Source organism: Balaenoptera acutorostrata, chromosome 13, assembly GCF_949987535.1.
Source record: "Balaenoptera acutorostrata chromosome 13, mBalAcu1.1, whole genome shotgun sequence".
Lineage (NCBI taxonomy): Eukaryota > Metazoa > Chordata > Mammalia > Artiodactyla > Balaenopteridae > Balaenoptera > Balaenoptera acutorostrata.
This window is the reverse complement of record NC_080076.1, coordinates 77,748,224-77,762,020: the sequence shown is the minus strand read 5'-3', so window position 1 is coordinate 77,762,020 and position 13,797 is coordinate 77,748,224. Positions and strand designations below refer to the sequence as shown.

General features: G+C 38.4%; 1 protein-coding gene across 4 annotated transcripts in view; it reads right to left on the bottom strand.

Moving 5' to 3' along the window:
* The window catches only part of PTPN11 (protein tyrosine phosphatase non-receptor type 11), a 76,159-nt gene that overhangs the window by 40,985 nt on the left and 21,377 nt on the right, over window positions 1-13,797 (bottom strand). For 2 of the 4 annotated variants that reach the window (XM_028163611.2, XM_007170890.2), the window contains exons 3-6: window positions 13,095-13,289; window positions 11,086-11,278; window positions 7,540-7,656; window positions 6,776-6,889 (exon numbers count right to left, since the gene is read on the bottom strand). In XM_028163611.2, coding sequence (XP_028019412.1) covers window positions 6,776-6,889; window positions 7,540-7,656; window positions 11,086-11,278; window positions 13,095-13,289 — 619 coding nt within the window. The remainder of the gene's footprint in view (window positions 1-6,775; window positions 6,890-7,539; window positions 7,657-11,085; window positions 11,279-13,094; window positions 13,290-13,797) is intronic. The other 2 variants (XM_057526161.1, XM_057526162.1) reach the window with 1 other exon arrangement.

The window sequence follows — 13,797 nt, the reverse complement described above, 5'->3', positions numbered from 1 at the left end:
CAATGCGGGGGACACGGGTTCGAACCCTGGTCTGGGAAGATCCCACAGGCCGCGGAGCGGCTGGGCCCATGAGCCATAACTACTGAGCCTGCACGTCTGGAGCCTGTGCTCCACAACAAGAGAGACCGCAATAGTGAGAGGCCCGTGCACCGCGATGAAGACTGGCCCCCGCTCGCCGCAACTAGAGAAAGCCCTCGCACAGAAACGAACACCCAACACAGCCATAAATAAATAAATAAAACTTAAAAAAATAAAAAAGATATCTTATTCCATAATTTAAAAAAAAAAAAAAAACCTGCCTGATCATTTATTTAGTGTCCATCTCATTTTGACAGAACTTCACTTCATTTCAACAAACCTAGAAATACTTTCCACTTCTTTACAGTCATGGCAGAGATATGCAGGAGACAAAAGATGTTTACAGAAAAGGACAATCTCATTTTACCACAGTAAAAAGAATTGGGGAAAGAAAGGAAAAAAAAATGGGGACTCTATAGGAAAAATTAAAAACTTGGGTTTGCAATGTTTTGACCATACCACATACCCTAGAAGAAAACCACCAACCTGAATTTATTTCAGGAGCAAAGGAGAAAAGAACCAAAGAGCTTCACAAGAGACTCTGTATTTTAAGATGCAGCAAAATCGGAAGTAATTTATAAGTGTCTTCTAGGGAAGAATTACCCAAAAGAACACAAAGAGTTTCACAGAAAACCGGAAGCCGGGCATACAGACAAACAAAACATAGCTATCAGAGTTAAATTATCAGTGGCATTGCAATTTAGAGCTTTAGTTCACTTTAAAGATCATCAGAACACACAGTAAGAAGGAACTGATCCCAAATTTATCACCTTCTGGGAAACAACTAAGGTACAACCACTAAAATAATAATGCCTTGCTGTTGGATCAAACTTCAGCTTCAGAGGATTCAGATTTTAATGAGTCTCTGCTTCCACATACCTAAGTTCTTCTGTAATGGTTCATTCTGTTCTCAGCCTTATTCCCCTGGCCCCAACCTTAAAGGGCAATTTTTTGAAAACTGACTGGATTTAAGAAGCAGGTACATAAGAGATCTAGAAAGCAGGCCATCAGCTACTTGGATCTAGCTTCAGTTTAAATGAAACGTTAATGCCCTGATTTAGTGCCTGACAATTTATCACCCCAGCCTGACCTCTACAGAGGACTTAGTAGAGTACAGATGTGATCTTGTTTTTTTCCATTTCCCCTGAAAGCCAACTCAGTTTTCCCCCATTTTGTTGCTAATAACGTATAAAAGATGAACTGAATTTCAGATGTCACAGACTGAAACCATCAGGTCAGCGTTTAGAATCAACCTTTTTCCATGGCCAGAAAAGTCAGGCTAGGATTTCCTTCTTAGTTCTATCCTGACCCCGCCAAAGGAATCATAAAAAACTCCCTACTGCCACAAGCTGTAGGAAGGTTTGACTTTGTTTCTCTAAGCGTTGCCTAAGTGAACTTAAAGAATCCACTACTGCACCAGATACCCAATTTGCTGCTGTAATTTTTTTAAAGTTCATAGTCACTTTATAGGAAAAGTGGTCTGTGCAAATGATGGCCTCAGCTATTTTGAAGTGTAACATAAAAATGGGACTAGATTACAAAATAGCTCACTGGGACTTCCCTGGTGGCGCAGTGGTTAAGAATCTGCCTGCCAGTGCAGGGGACACAGGTTCGAGCCCTGGTCCAGGAAGATCCCACATGCTGCCGAGCAACTAAGCCTGTGTGTCACAACTACTGAGCCTGTGCTCTAGAGCCCGCGAGCCACAACTACTGAAGCCCGTGCGCCTAGAGCCTGTGCTCTGCAACAAGAGAAGCCACTGCAATGAGAAGCCCGTGCACCGCAATGAAGAGTAGCCCCCGCTCGTCGCAACTAGAGAAAGCCCGCGCGCAGCAACAAAGACCCAACGCAGCCAAAAATAAATAAATAAATAATAATTTAAAAAAACAAAACAAAATAGCTCACTTCTTATATTTACCAAAAAGGTTTGATATCTTTTAATTTTAATTAAAAATACTTTTCAGACTTTAAATATGCTAACCAAAATCATGTAGGATATATAATAAAAATTAAAGATGAGTAGGGGGTTCCCTGGTGGTGTAGTTGGTTAGGTTTCCGCGCTTTCACTGCTGTGGCCTGGGTTCAATCCCTGATCGGGAACTGAGATCCCGCGAGCCACATGGCCCGGCCAAAAAAAAAAAAAAAATTAAAGATGAGTAACAATCATCACTTTTTTTAACACAGAATATCAAAAAAATGTTATTATTAACAATAATCAGCGAAAAGAGAAAAATATGCATGCACAAGGCTATCCATTGTATCTTCTTTGTAATATATTTGGAAACTATCCAAATGCTCATCAATAGGTTGAATAAACTATGGTACATCCACACAGTGGAGTACTGTGCAGTAAAAATGAATGAAGACTATCTGTAGATAATACTGTGGAGTGATCTCCAATGTAATAAAAAAAAGAAGTTGGAAAAAAGTATGTAAAATTATGCTACTATTTATCCATGAAAGGATGGGTTATGAAATTACAGATATATATTTGCTTATACTTTTTGAAAGGTAATGATGAACTACAACTTTTTTTTAAATGGCTATAAATATAAGGAGGAAAAGACAGGGATAGAAGATAAACTTCTTTGAATGTACTTTTTATATTTGACTTTAGAATCAAAGGCAATATTTTATATAATTGTAAATAAAATTTTATAGAAAGAAATTTCTGAAATCCAAACATAAAATGAAACAAATAACCTAGTTGTATATCCAGTTCGTATATAGCCACATAGAGAAGACTATTACAAATGAGTTGAAAGCACAGTAATTTGACTATACATCTCTGAAGGATCTACCCTAAGGATTAAAAAATAAAAGCTGGAAAAAAAATTAAACTGTTTTCAGTAATGATATTATTGGGGGTAGCGGAAGTCTTATTAGTCTGAGTCCTAAATTTGAATTGGAAGTACCATTTGGACTCATAATTTATTTCAAGAAAACAATTTTTTCTAGCTTCACCCATTGAGAAGGAAATAACCAACCTGACAACAATAAACACTTCTGGCTCCCAGACTGTAGTCTCTAAATACCACTTCCCAGGAAAGGAAGAAAGAGAAGGAAGGAAGAAAGGGAGGAAAATGAGAGAAAAGCTAACTCACTCCTTGGAGAAATGACTGATTCCAGTTCTGACATGGGAAATGTATTACACTGTAACAACTTACTACACCAGAAAGTAAGGAATCTAGCAAAAACTACTAGAGTTGTATAGGAAGGAGTAGAAGCCAGCTTGCAGAAGCTCCCACTGGTCAAAGCTAAAATAATTTGAGCAACAGAAATGATAATAAATGCCATAGATAGAAGCACACTAAATATGTTTAAAAAATCCATGAGTACATATAGATAAAAAAATTTTTTTTTGGAGAATGCTATTTTGAAAACTACTTAGTAAACAGGAAAGAATCAGGCATATATCCTGCCTTGGTGACAAAAAGCTTATCTTTATAGAAATATTCCAGCTAATAATGACGAATGATAAAGTTAAGAATACCACGATCTTACACACCTTATAAGTGAATGGATCTAGGCAATAATTACCAGTTGCTGCTTAGAAAATAAAAAGAGAAGCAACAGGACATAAGCACCTCCTGACACACCATCTCATATGCAGTCTTGCCAAAGAAAAACTTGATTTAACAAAGTGTCTAGATAGATCAACTTACAAGAAATACAGGGGAGAAAGGTGTTAAAATCCACCACAGAGACACACTCAGAAAAATCCAGATCGTAAGTAACTCTCTGGACAAAGGACCTGCTTTCTCCAATAACAAAAACAGTAACAAAAAACAGGGTCCTATGGTCTGAATGTTTGTGTCCCCCCAAAATTCCTATGTTGAAACCCTAATGCCCATGGTGATGGTTATTAGAAGGTGAGGCCTTTGGGAAGTGATTAGGTCATGAGCGTGGAGCCCTCATGAATGGGATTAGTGCCCTCATACAGAAGGCCCACAGAGCTCCCTCACCTCTTCTGCCAGGAGGGAATACAATGAGAAGTTGCCAATCTGGAAGAGGACCCTCACCAGACCATACTGGCACCATGATCTCAGATCCAGCCTCCAGAACTCCAGAATTCTGAGAATTCTGAGAAATATATTTCAGTTGTGTATAAGCCACCCAGTCTATGGTATTTTGTTATATCAGCTGAATGGACTAATACAGAGAGAGAAGAAAAGGGAGTGGAAGAGAAAGGAAGGGAGGGGGAAAGGATGGAATAGAGAGGCTGAAAGGGGAGTAAGAATATAAAGAGGCTTAAGATTTTAAAAACAGTGGGAATTCCCTGGCGGTCTTGTGGTTAGGACTCTGCACTTTCACTGCCAAGGGCCCAGGTTCGATCCCTGACTGGGGAACTAAGATCCCACAAGCCTCACGGCAAAACAAAACAAAACGATACAAAAAAAACAGAGTTTAAAAACAGAGATCCATAGGGAACTTATTTGAAAAGTGATCCAACAACAAACAAATTAAAAAAAAAAGACAACTAGCTTAATTGGAACAATGACTAGCTATTTGATGAACTTTTATTATCTTTTTTTAGATGTGGTAGTAGTGTTTTGGTTAATTTTTTAAGAATTCCATGAACACTGAAATATTTATGATATTTCATGTGATATCTGGGGTAACTGGTGAAACTGATAATGGTACATGGGGGTTCTTTATACAAATCTATTTTATATTCAAATTTTTTTCATAATCAAGTGGGGAAAAAACACTTCCCAATTCAAACAATCTGCAAGTGTGTGTGTGTGTGTGTATATCAAGAAAATGTGAACAGTGACTGATATGTGTTAATACTAAGAAATTATTGTTAATGTTTGGTAATTGCAATCATTGTTGCTTTTGTTGTGGTCATCCATGTACAATGCTTGGTGTCAGTCTATTTATCTCTTGTAAAAATAAAATACAGTGTGTGTGTGTGGAAAAAAAAAAAAAAAGAAAGAAATTATTGTTAATAGTTTTAAGAGTGATAATGATATTCTGGTTATAATTTTTTTTAATGAAATAGTTACAGATGAAATAACATCTGGGATTTGCTTCAAGATAAGCCAGGGCTGGGGGAGTTAAGTGGGGTGTAGTTTAAAAAGACTGGCCAGGGGCTTCCCTGGTGGCGCAGTGGTTAAGAATCTGCCTGCCAATGCAGGGGACACAGGTGCGATCCCTGGTCCAGGAAGATCCCATATGCTGCGGAGCAACTAAGCCCATGTACCACAACTTCTGAACCTGTGCTCTAGAGCCCTCCTCCTCAACAAGAGAAGCCACCGCAACGAGAAGCCCGCACACCGCAACAAAGAGTAGCCCCTGCTCGCCACAACTAGAGAAAGCCCACACGCAGCAACGAAGACCCAACGCAGCCAAAAATAAATAAATTAATTAATTTAATTAATTTATTAATAAATAAAAAGACTGGCCAGATATCAACAATTGTTAATGCTGAGTGATAGGTATATATTGCTATAATTATACAATTTGCTCTGCTTCTGTATGTATTTGAAATTTTGCATAATAAAAAGTTTTTAAAAATAGGCTTTTCATTCAAATTTTGATGTAAGATTTCTAAAATTTCTGTACTTATCCCTCTCTCAACTCAAAGCTCCTTAAAGAGGAAACCCTGTCCATCTTGTTCACCATGGTGTCCTTGGTGACTAACCCAATGCTGGTATAAAAGAATAAATGTGAGGTCAAGTCCCTGGTTAGCAATGTTCAGCAATGACCATGACTGTTCTATTCTGTACACATCCTCAGTGCTGCAATTCAATCAGTATTCGTGGTACAGAAGTTGGACAATTTATTTAACCTCCCTGAGTCTGAGGCTCCTCGTCTGTAAAATGGAAATAATATCTCACCAAGTTGATCTGACATACTGTGGTTAAAAGGACTTCATGTGGCCATTCATTTGTTCATTCATTCCACAAATATTTATGAATTCTAAAGTCCTACAAAAAGTATGGAATAATCATTCCCATAAACAGAGTAGTATTAATAAAATAACATAAATATTAGCTAAATGTAAATACTCATTCAACAAACATTTATGGAGTTGCTGCTGTGTACCAGGCACTGTGCGACATGCTAAGAATAACTATGAAGGTAAATATGGCACACACACACACAAAATTGTTTTTGACGAAGTTTTCTGTCACAGAGATGATAACGGAGAGAATAAAATTACAATGAGTTGGCAGGTGACAAACTTCAGTGCAACAGGAACACAGCCCACTCCCACTGGAGACATTCTCCTACCCAAGCTGGTTTCAGGAAAGAAATCAGTTCACTTAACCTCTCAAAGTTATAAATTTCAACTCCCAGATTAAAGCCACCATGAGATAACTGTCTTTCACTTATTCACTGCAGTAAAGCTATAGATTCTTTCTAAAGACCCCAGCCAATGCTGGAAATCTTCCGAAGAATTAGATTCTTTTCTTTTTCTGGGGTTTTGCCAGCAGTCCAAACCAAAAGACCCAAATGGAGCTATTGGCTCATCCATTTAATATTAACTGCCAACTCCCTTCTCCCAGAACATAACGCCACTCTATTTGAAAAAGCCCCCTCAGCAACTTGTTCCATGTCAATCAATGGCCAAATTAAGAAAGGACGCAGATCCGAGTCTTTCAGATCCAATCCCAAACATGAAACCAACTTCTCTTCCATTAAGAACAGGATTTAATAAATCATGTAAAAAACTTTTTTTTAATAACTTACCTCAAATTCTTCCCAAAAGCCTTGTTTGACTTTATCTGTGGTCTCAGCTAATTTGCTTAGTTCTCGAACCCGACTTTCTATTTCAGCAGCATTGATACGAGTTGTGTTGAGGGGCTAATCAAATTCAGCAGTTGGTGTGAAATGAAGAAAGTATTACAGAAAAAAGTGTTAATGCAAAAAAAAAAAAAAAAGACTTCTATGTTGGTGTTCATAGAGGCAAGGACAGGAAGTTCACAGTAAAAGTTTTCAAATAGAGTTTCACTTTCCTTTCTGTTCTTTCAGGAAATATATCTTTCTTCAATCTCCACACACTTTGCTGATATAAATTCAAACCTATTTTTCTTTATAAATAGACCACAATGTTAGAGATGGTATCATTTGCCACTAAGTAATAAGTGTGAGCTTTGAAACAGCAATAACTCCAAAATGTAAAGGTATGATCACCTAAAGGTAACCAAAGGGGCATCTACAATGAAAATCTGATAAAAACTTTGCTTTAAAAACTCCATAAGGCCTTTTAGAATTACATATAGAGATAATCATGAAAATGATGTAATATCGAGAATTTGTTTCCAAATACTACAAGAAGAAGGTAGTGAGTGGAGTAATAAATGAAACAAGATTTGATGAGTTGATCGTAATTGAAGCTGGGTGATGGGTACATGGAGGTTCACGATGCTATTCTACTTCTGTCTGTTTGGAATATTCTATGTTCGGACTTAAACGCTATAAGGAGGGGGAGTTTAGCTTTCCAAAATGCTTACCTGCTTGAGTTGCAGTACTGTGCCCAATGTTTCTACCATAGGATTCTTCTTGTAATGCTCCACGAGATCTGTCAAAGAGTCAAACCGTTCTCCTCCACCAACATCATATTTCAGTTCCTTTCAAGACAAAAAAAAAAATTATGTTCATGACCTTTATGTTAAATTACTGTTTTTCCCAACTCAAGTACAGAGACTAACTCTCCCCCAATAATGGAAAGATTGAAGAGCTGTAAGAGCACAAAGAAAGGGAAGCAACAAAGATGATGAAAATGGAGAAGAAGATCCAATGTAAAAGAGTTCATTGTGAGGTGTGAGAAGCTCTAAGTAAGTATCCAACACTAACTAGGCCACAAAGAAGTTTCTCCCTCATAGGTTAACTAAATAGCTAGAAAAAAAAAAAAGAAAAACCATATTTACTATTTACTTATACTCTAGGCTAAGTGACTATACACAAGGCTGCTGAACAGAAGATAAGTAACTACTTCTCTCTGAAACACAACAAACTCTAAGGCTGGTGAGGCAGCATTGAAGCCCAATATACAAGCCTTTACTTTCATCTTCTAATGAAAACTTAAAAGGGAAATTATAAACAGAGACCAGGAAATTTTTTCTGACAAGGAGACCAGAATAGGCTGTTTCAGGAAAACAACAGGAAAATGGTTGAACTTAGAAAATACAAAACCCTAGAAATGATATATGAAGATATTTCGGTATGACCTTTTATTTAAAAATAAATCGAGGGCTTCCCTGGTGGCGCAGTGGTTGAGAATCTGCCTGCTAATGCAGGGGACACGGGTTCGAGCCCTGGTCTGGGAAGATCCCACATGCCACGGAGCAGCTGGGCCCGTGAGCCACAATTGCTGAGCCTGCGCGTCTGGAGCCTGTGCCCCGCGACGGGAGGGGCCGCGATAGAGAAAGGCCCGCGCACCGCGATGAAGAGCGGTCCCCGCACCGCGATGAAGAGTGGCCCCCGCTTGCCGCAACTGGAGAAAGCCCTCGCACGAACCGAAGACCCAACACAGCCAAAAATAAATAAATAAATAAATAAAATCAAGTAAAACTTTAAAAAAAATAAATAAATAAAAAATAAATCGAGCAAGCGGGGAAGAAGCACTTTCAGAATGACAGAGTAAGGACCTCTGAAAATCTGCTCTTTCACAAAAGTAACAAGAACCCTGGCAAAAATTGTCATCAACTTTTTCAGAACTCTGAAAATTAACCAATAAAGTTCAAGGAGCATTTATTCAAGAAAAAGATTGAACCTTGATAAGAACAACAAATTGTTGCCTTTTAACTTGCCCTATTCCCACCTACCTCTCCCCAGCTTCTTGGTAGCCTTGAAAACCAATAGTCTCATAACTACAGTAGCTGTGAAAACTAAGCAGCTTAGCATAACTGGGGTAGATAGATGGATTTGGAGCTCTTTCCAGACCTATCCCTAGACAATTATCACTATCTGATCTGTTTAGCAGATCCCTGGGAAAGCCTTATTTTCAGAGCTTGTCTTTATTTGATTGCCTTACAGCTTACTCAGCCTGCCTTCAGGGGATCTCCCAAAAACAATTAGCAGCAATTGTTTAATACCACAGCGGCCTAAGGCAGCAATACCAGTCAAGGCAAATAAGAGATTGATCAAAAACTTAAAAGGAAAATCCAGGCAACATCCACAGCGGGCTCTGAAAACCTCCAACATATCCTTGAGAATCTAGAAGGACATGTGCATGTGCATGTACATGGCTGTGTGAAGTCCAGGAAAGATCCAAAAAGGCCCTAATCTTTACCTCTAGCTGATCCTGAGGTTCTGTGCAAGCAGGAAGTGAAGGCTAAGGCAGAGTTTTAAGGTGCCAGAGCACTGAAAGCAGTCGTGCCCCAACACACACACACACACACACACATACACACACACACACACACACACAGCCTCCCTGGCAAAGGCTGGGAGATTTAATGTTTCAAGGCATTTAAGGAAATCTCTGTTCAATCATTAACTGATCACTAAGCTACCCAAGCAAAGACTTCAGTGGCCAGACAAGACAAAGGCAGGAAAGTCACTGAACACACAAACAGCAACAACAACTACAGGAACAATAAAAAGTAGCAACAACAAATAATACTGCCTCAGAAAGGAGGGCAAAGGATTTATATTATATTATTTAAAATGCCTAGTTTCCAACAAAAACTTATGAGACATGCAAAGAAACAAGAAAATATGATCCATACTTGGGGGTGAGGGGGGGGAGGGTGGGAAGCATTCAATAGAAACTGTCCTTGAGAAAGCCCAGACAAAGACTTTAAACCAGCTAGTATAAATATATTCAAAGAACTAAAGGAAACTATAAATTAAAAGAAAATATGAACATGATATCTCATCAAATAGAGAATATCACAAAATGATAAATACATAAATGTACATAAATGTTCATAGCAGCATTATTCATAATAATTAATGGGCCAAAATGCCCATTAATCTTTTAATGGATAAACAAAATGTGGTATATATCCATACAACAAAATGTTTGCCAATAGTTTACTGACACATGCTATAACATGGATAAACCCTGAAAAACATGCTAAGTAAAAGAAGTCAGTCACAAAAGGCCACATATTACATGATTCCATCTATATAAAATATACAAAATAGGCAAATCCATTGAAACAAAGAGGTTAGTGGTTGCCAAGAGCTGGGGGGAGGGGGAAAAACGGGAAGGGACTGGTAATGAACCCAGGGTTTCTTTTTGGGGTGATGAAAATGTTCTGGAATTAACGTTGTTGGCTGCATAATTTGTGAATGTACTAAAAACCACCAAATTGTCCACTTTAAAAGGGTGAATTGTATGGTGTGTGAATTGTATCTCAATAAAGCTGGGTTTTTTGGGGTTTTTTTTTAATCTTATTGAAAAACTGAAGCAATAAGTGAATAGACAGTTGCTATTTAGGAAACTATGTCAAAACAAAGTTTGATGTAGTTGACCAACAACCAACCTCCTTGGTCTAGCCATCACATTAAAAACAAGAAATGGTGAGTTCAGTGCTCCCAGCCTTAACCAGAATTCTATAATATGAAAGTACATGTAGTCACAGGCTAGACTGTGCTGACCCAAGGGAGAAGCTGAGGCCATCGCTTTAGAAATTGAGACAGAGGCAGACTCCAGCTGTAACCAAGCACAGATTAGATACTGCAGGGCTGGGAATTCCCTGGCGGTCCAGTGGTTAGGACTCCGTGCTTTCACTGCCAAGGGTTGGGGTTCAATCCCTGGTCGGGGAACTAAGATCCTATAAGTTGCGTGATGCAGCCAAAGAAAAAAAAAAGATACTGCAGGGCAGAAGGTGATGTACTGAGGCATGACTTAATCTGCCAGAGATAGAGAGGAAATAAGTAATTTAATAAAGTTCTGAAATGATGAAACAGTTATAATTAACAAGGTACTAAAAGTGTAGAAGCCCTTAACTAAATGACTTTGGAAGTAATGGTGTTGGTCTTCTCCCAGCAGAAAAACCACCCAAAGATGACATTTCGCCAGACCCACAGTTCAATCCGGGCTTTACCTGACAGCGGATCATAACGTGGGTCACTTTAGACTTGCCGTCATTGCTCTCCCCTTTGTCATCTCCGGTTCGGACAGAGAGAACAAAATCTCCAGGGTGGCTCTGGCTCTCCCGCACAAGAAAGCTACCGTGTTTCCCTTTCTCGGTTAATAATTTCTCTGCTTCTTTCCCAGACAGATGTCCATGAAACCACCTAAATTTTTTTAAATGAAAAATCAATTGAGTTCTGCCATGGGCTCACAACATTCTTTCACAAAACTACCATACATAGTCACCTCTACTCAACACAATTAAAAACAGGCACGTTCCTCCAAGAGATTGATCCATTCCACATAAGCCAGAATTTGCATCCCAAGCAGGCAGGAAAAAAATGACAAAGATATTAAGAGTGACCATTAGGGGAGTTCCCTGGTGGCCTAGTGGTTAGGACTCTGGGCTTTCACTGGCATGGCCCAGGTTCAGTCCCTGGTCAGGGAACTAAAATCCCACAAATCACGTGGTGTGGCCAAAAAAAAAAAAAAAAAAAAGACCATTAAACTCCTTAAATGAGCCCACAGTCATTTGGAGGCAAATATCCTCAATCTTTCCTATTTTCTTTTAAATCCCCCATCTTTTAAAAAGGCAGTTTGTCATTTCTCCACTGCCAAACCCTAAAAGGACCAACTATTTAATCACAGTCATTTAAAGAAGTTATAATAGAGAGTTATGGTAGCGACAGAGAATCACTTGAATGTTTGCCCTTGCTTTGGCATGCAAACACTACATTAAAAAGGATCTTCATTATAAATTAGTTCAAGCATTCCAAGCTTTTCCAGGTTTCCAATCTATACTTCAATAGCCTCCAAGTTTGCTGTCAACATCTTTGGACTATCTACTGGGTTATCATTTCAAATTTTAATGCACATAAGACTTGGAGTAGAGGCAAGGGATTTTGCTAAAAATGTGAATTCCCATGCCTCACAATCAGAGATACCAATACACTAAGTCTGAATGGGGCCCAGCAATCTGCATTTTTAACCAGCACAGCAAAGTCCTAATGTAGGCCGTCTGAGGTCAAACTTTGAGACAATGCTACTCTAAGCTACTATAGAAAACATCTTAACATAGTCATATTAATAATGTGGCTTTTTCCCTCAGGATCTTGGTGAGGAAACAAGCATGATCATAGCACATAGTGCTAATGGCTCAACACTAAAGGAATATACTTCGAGGTATTTTTCATCTACCCTCAACTGAACTGAGTAAAATAAACTGCACAGAGTTGGCTGACAGCCTTTTGCTTAGTAATTTGGCTGGAAAACAAATTATCAGCATAAAATACCAGTGACACAAAGGTATAAGTAGAAGAAACCTACTTGAAGACAGAAAATATTCAAACCTAATTAAGAGACCCTGATTTGGTACTGAGTCAGAGAGAAGAGACTGGGAATGCAGAAAACCAATAAAATCAATGCAAGTTAAGTCAAGCCCCAGCTTTTATCAGCTTAGTTCCAACACCGGGGAAAGATCTCTGAAATAATACAATTCCCTCTAATTAGGGTCATTCTCACACATTTGTGGATCTAACATAAAAGAACTGATGAAAAATCTGACCGAGTTCTCTGCTTTCCCACTTTTGAGCTTAAACTGACATCTGTTGGTGGCATTGCTGAATAGCTGGTCAGAAGCTACTACAGGGAACTGCTATTTTGGTGTTCCCATTATCATTTGTTTTCCTCTCCTAACGCTCAAAGTTCAATAACGCTCAAGTTCAATAATCTTAAAATTACTGCATGTATCAGGTATATACAGGAATAGTCTGAGACTTCTGTAGAACGAGTGTAAGTAACACTGACTGAAGCTTTTGCAAGAAAAGGCCACTCAGAATAATCTGATCCTATTACCCTTACTTTAGTAACACTTTTAAGATTACAGTTTGAGAAACAGAAGTCAAACCCCCATAATGCATTCACCTCACACCTATGGCATGGGAGAGATGCAGACTCTGCAGTTACGAAAATGTAACTGACCTTTCAGAGGTAGGATCTGCACAGTTCAGAGGATATTTGAGCTCAATAACATCTCCATTCTTCTCTTTTAATTGCCCATGATGTTCCATGTAATACTGGACCAATTCAGCCAAAGTGGCAAACTTCTCCCCTCCATACAAGTCATAGTAATCACCAGTGTTCTGAATCTTGATGTGGGTGACAGCTCCATTTCTTCTAAAATAGTCCATTAGAAAAGTGGGGGGAAAAGACAAATAAAGAGCTATACTAGTAAAAATGGATCTCATATTCATTATCAGATTTCACCTAAACATTGAAACAAACCCAAGGAATGTACAAGTTTACGCTTTTCCTAAACAAATGCAGTGAGTGAAATAACCACACAGTCAACCACTTCAACACAAAGGGCTCTGCGTATATTAAGTGACAATCATTTTTCTCATCATTAATTAATCAAGACAAATATCACTAAAATTAAACGTACATTTACCTTATAATCCAGTAAACCCACTCCTAGTATTTTGCCCCAAAGGAATGAAACTGCATGGCTACCAAAAGCCTTGTACAAGAATATTCATTGCAGCCTTTTTGTAGTAGAAAAAAATTGAAAGGTCAAATATTTATGGCCAAAATGGATACACAAATACTCATACAATGAAATATCACACAGGAATTTAAATAAAAGAGAGAGAGGACCATTGATATATACAATCAACTTAGGTGA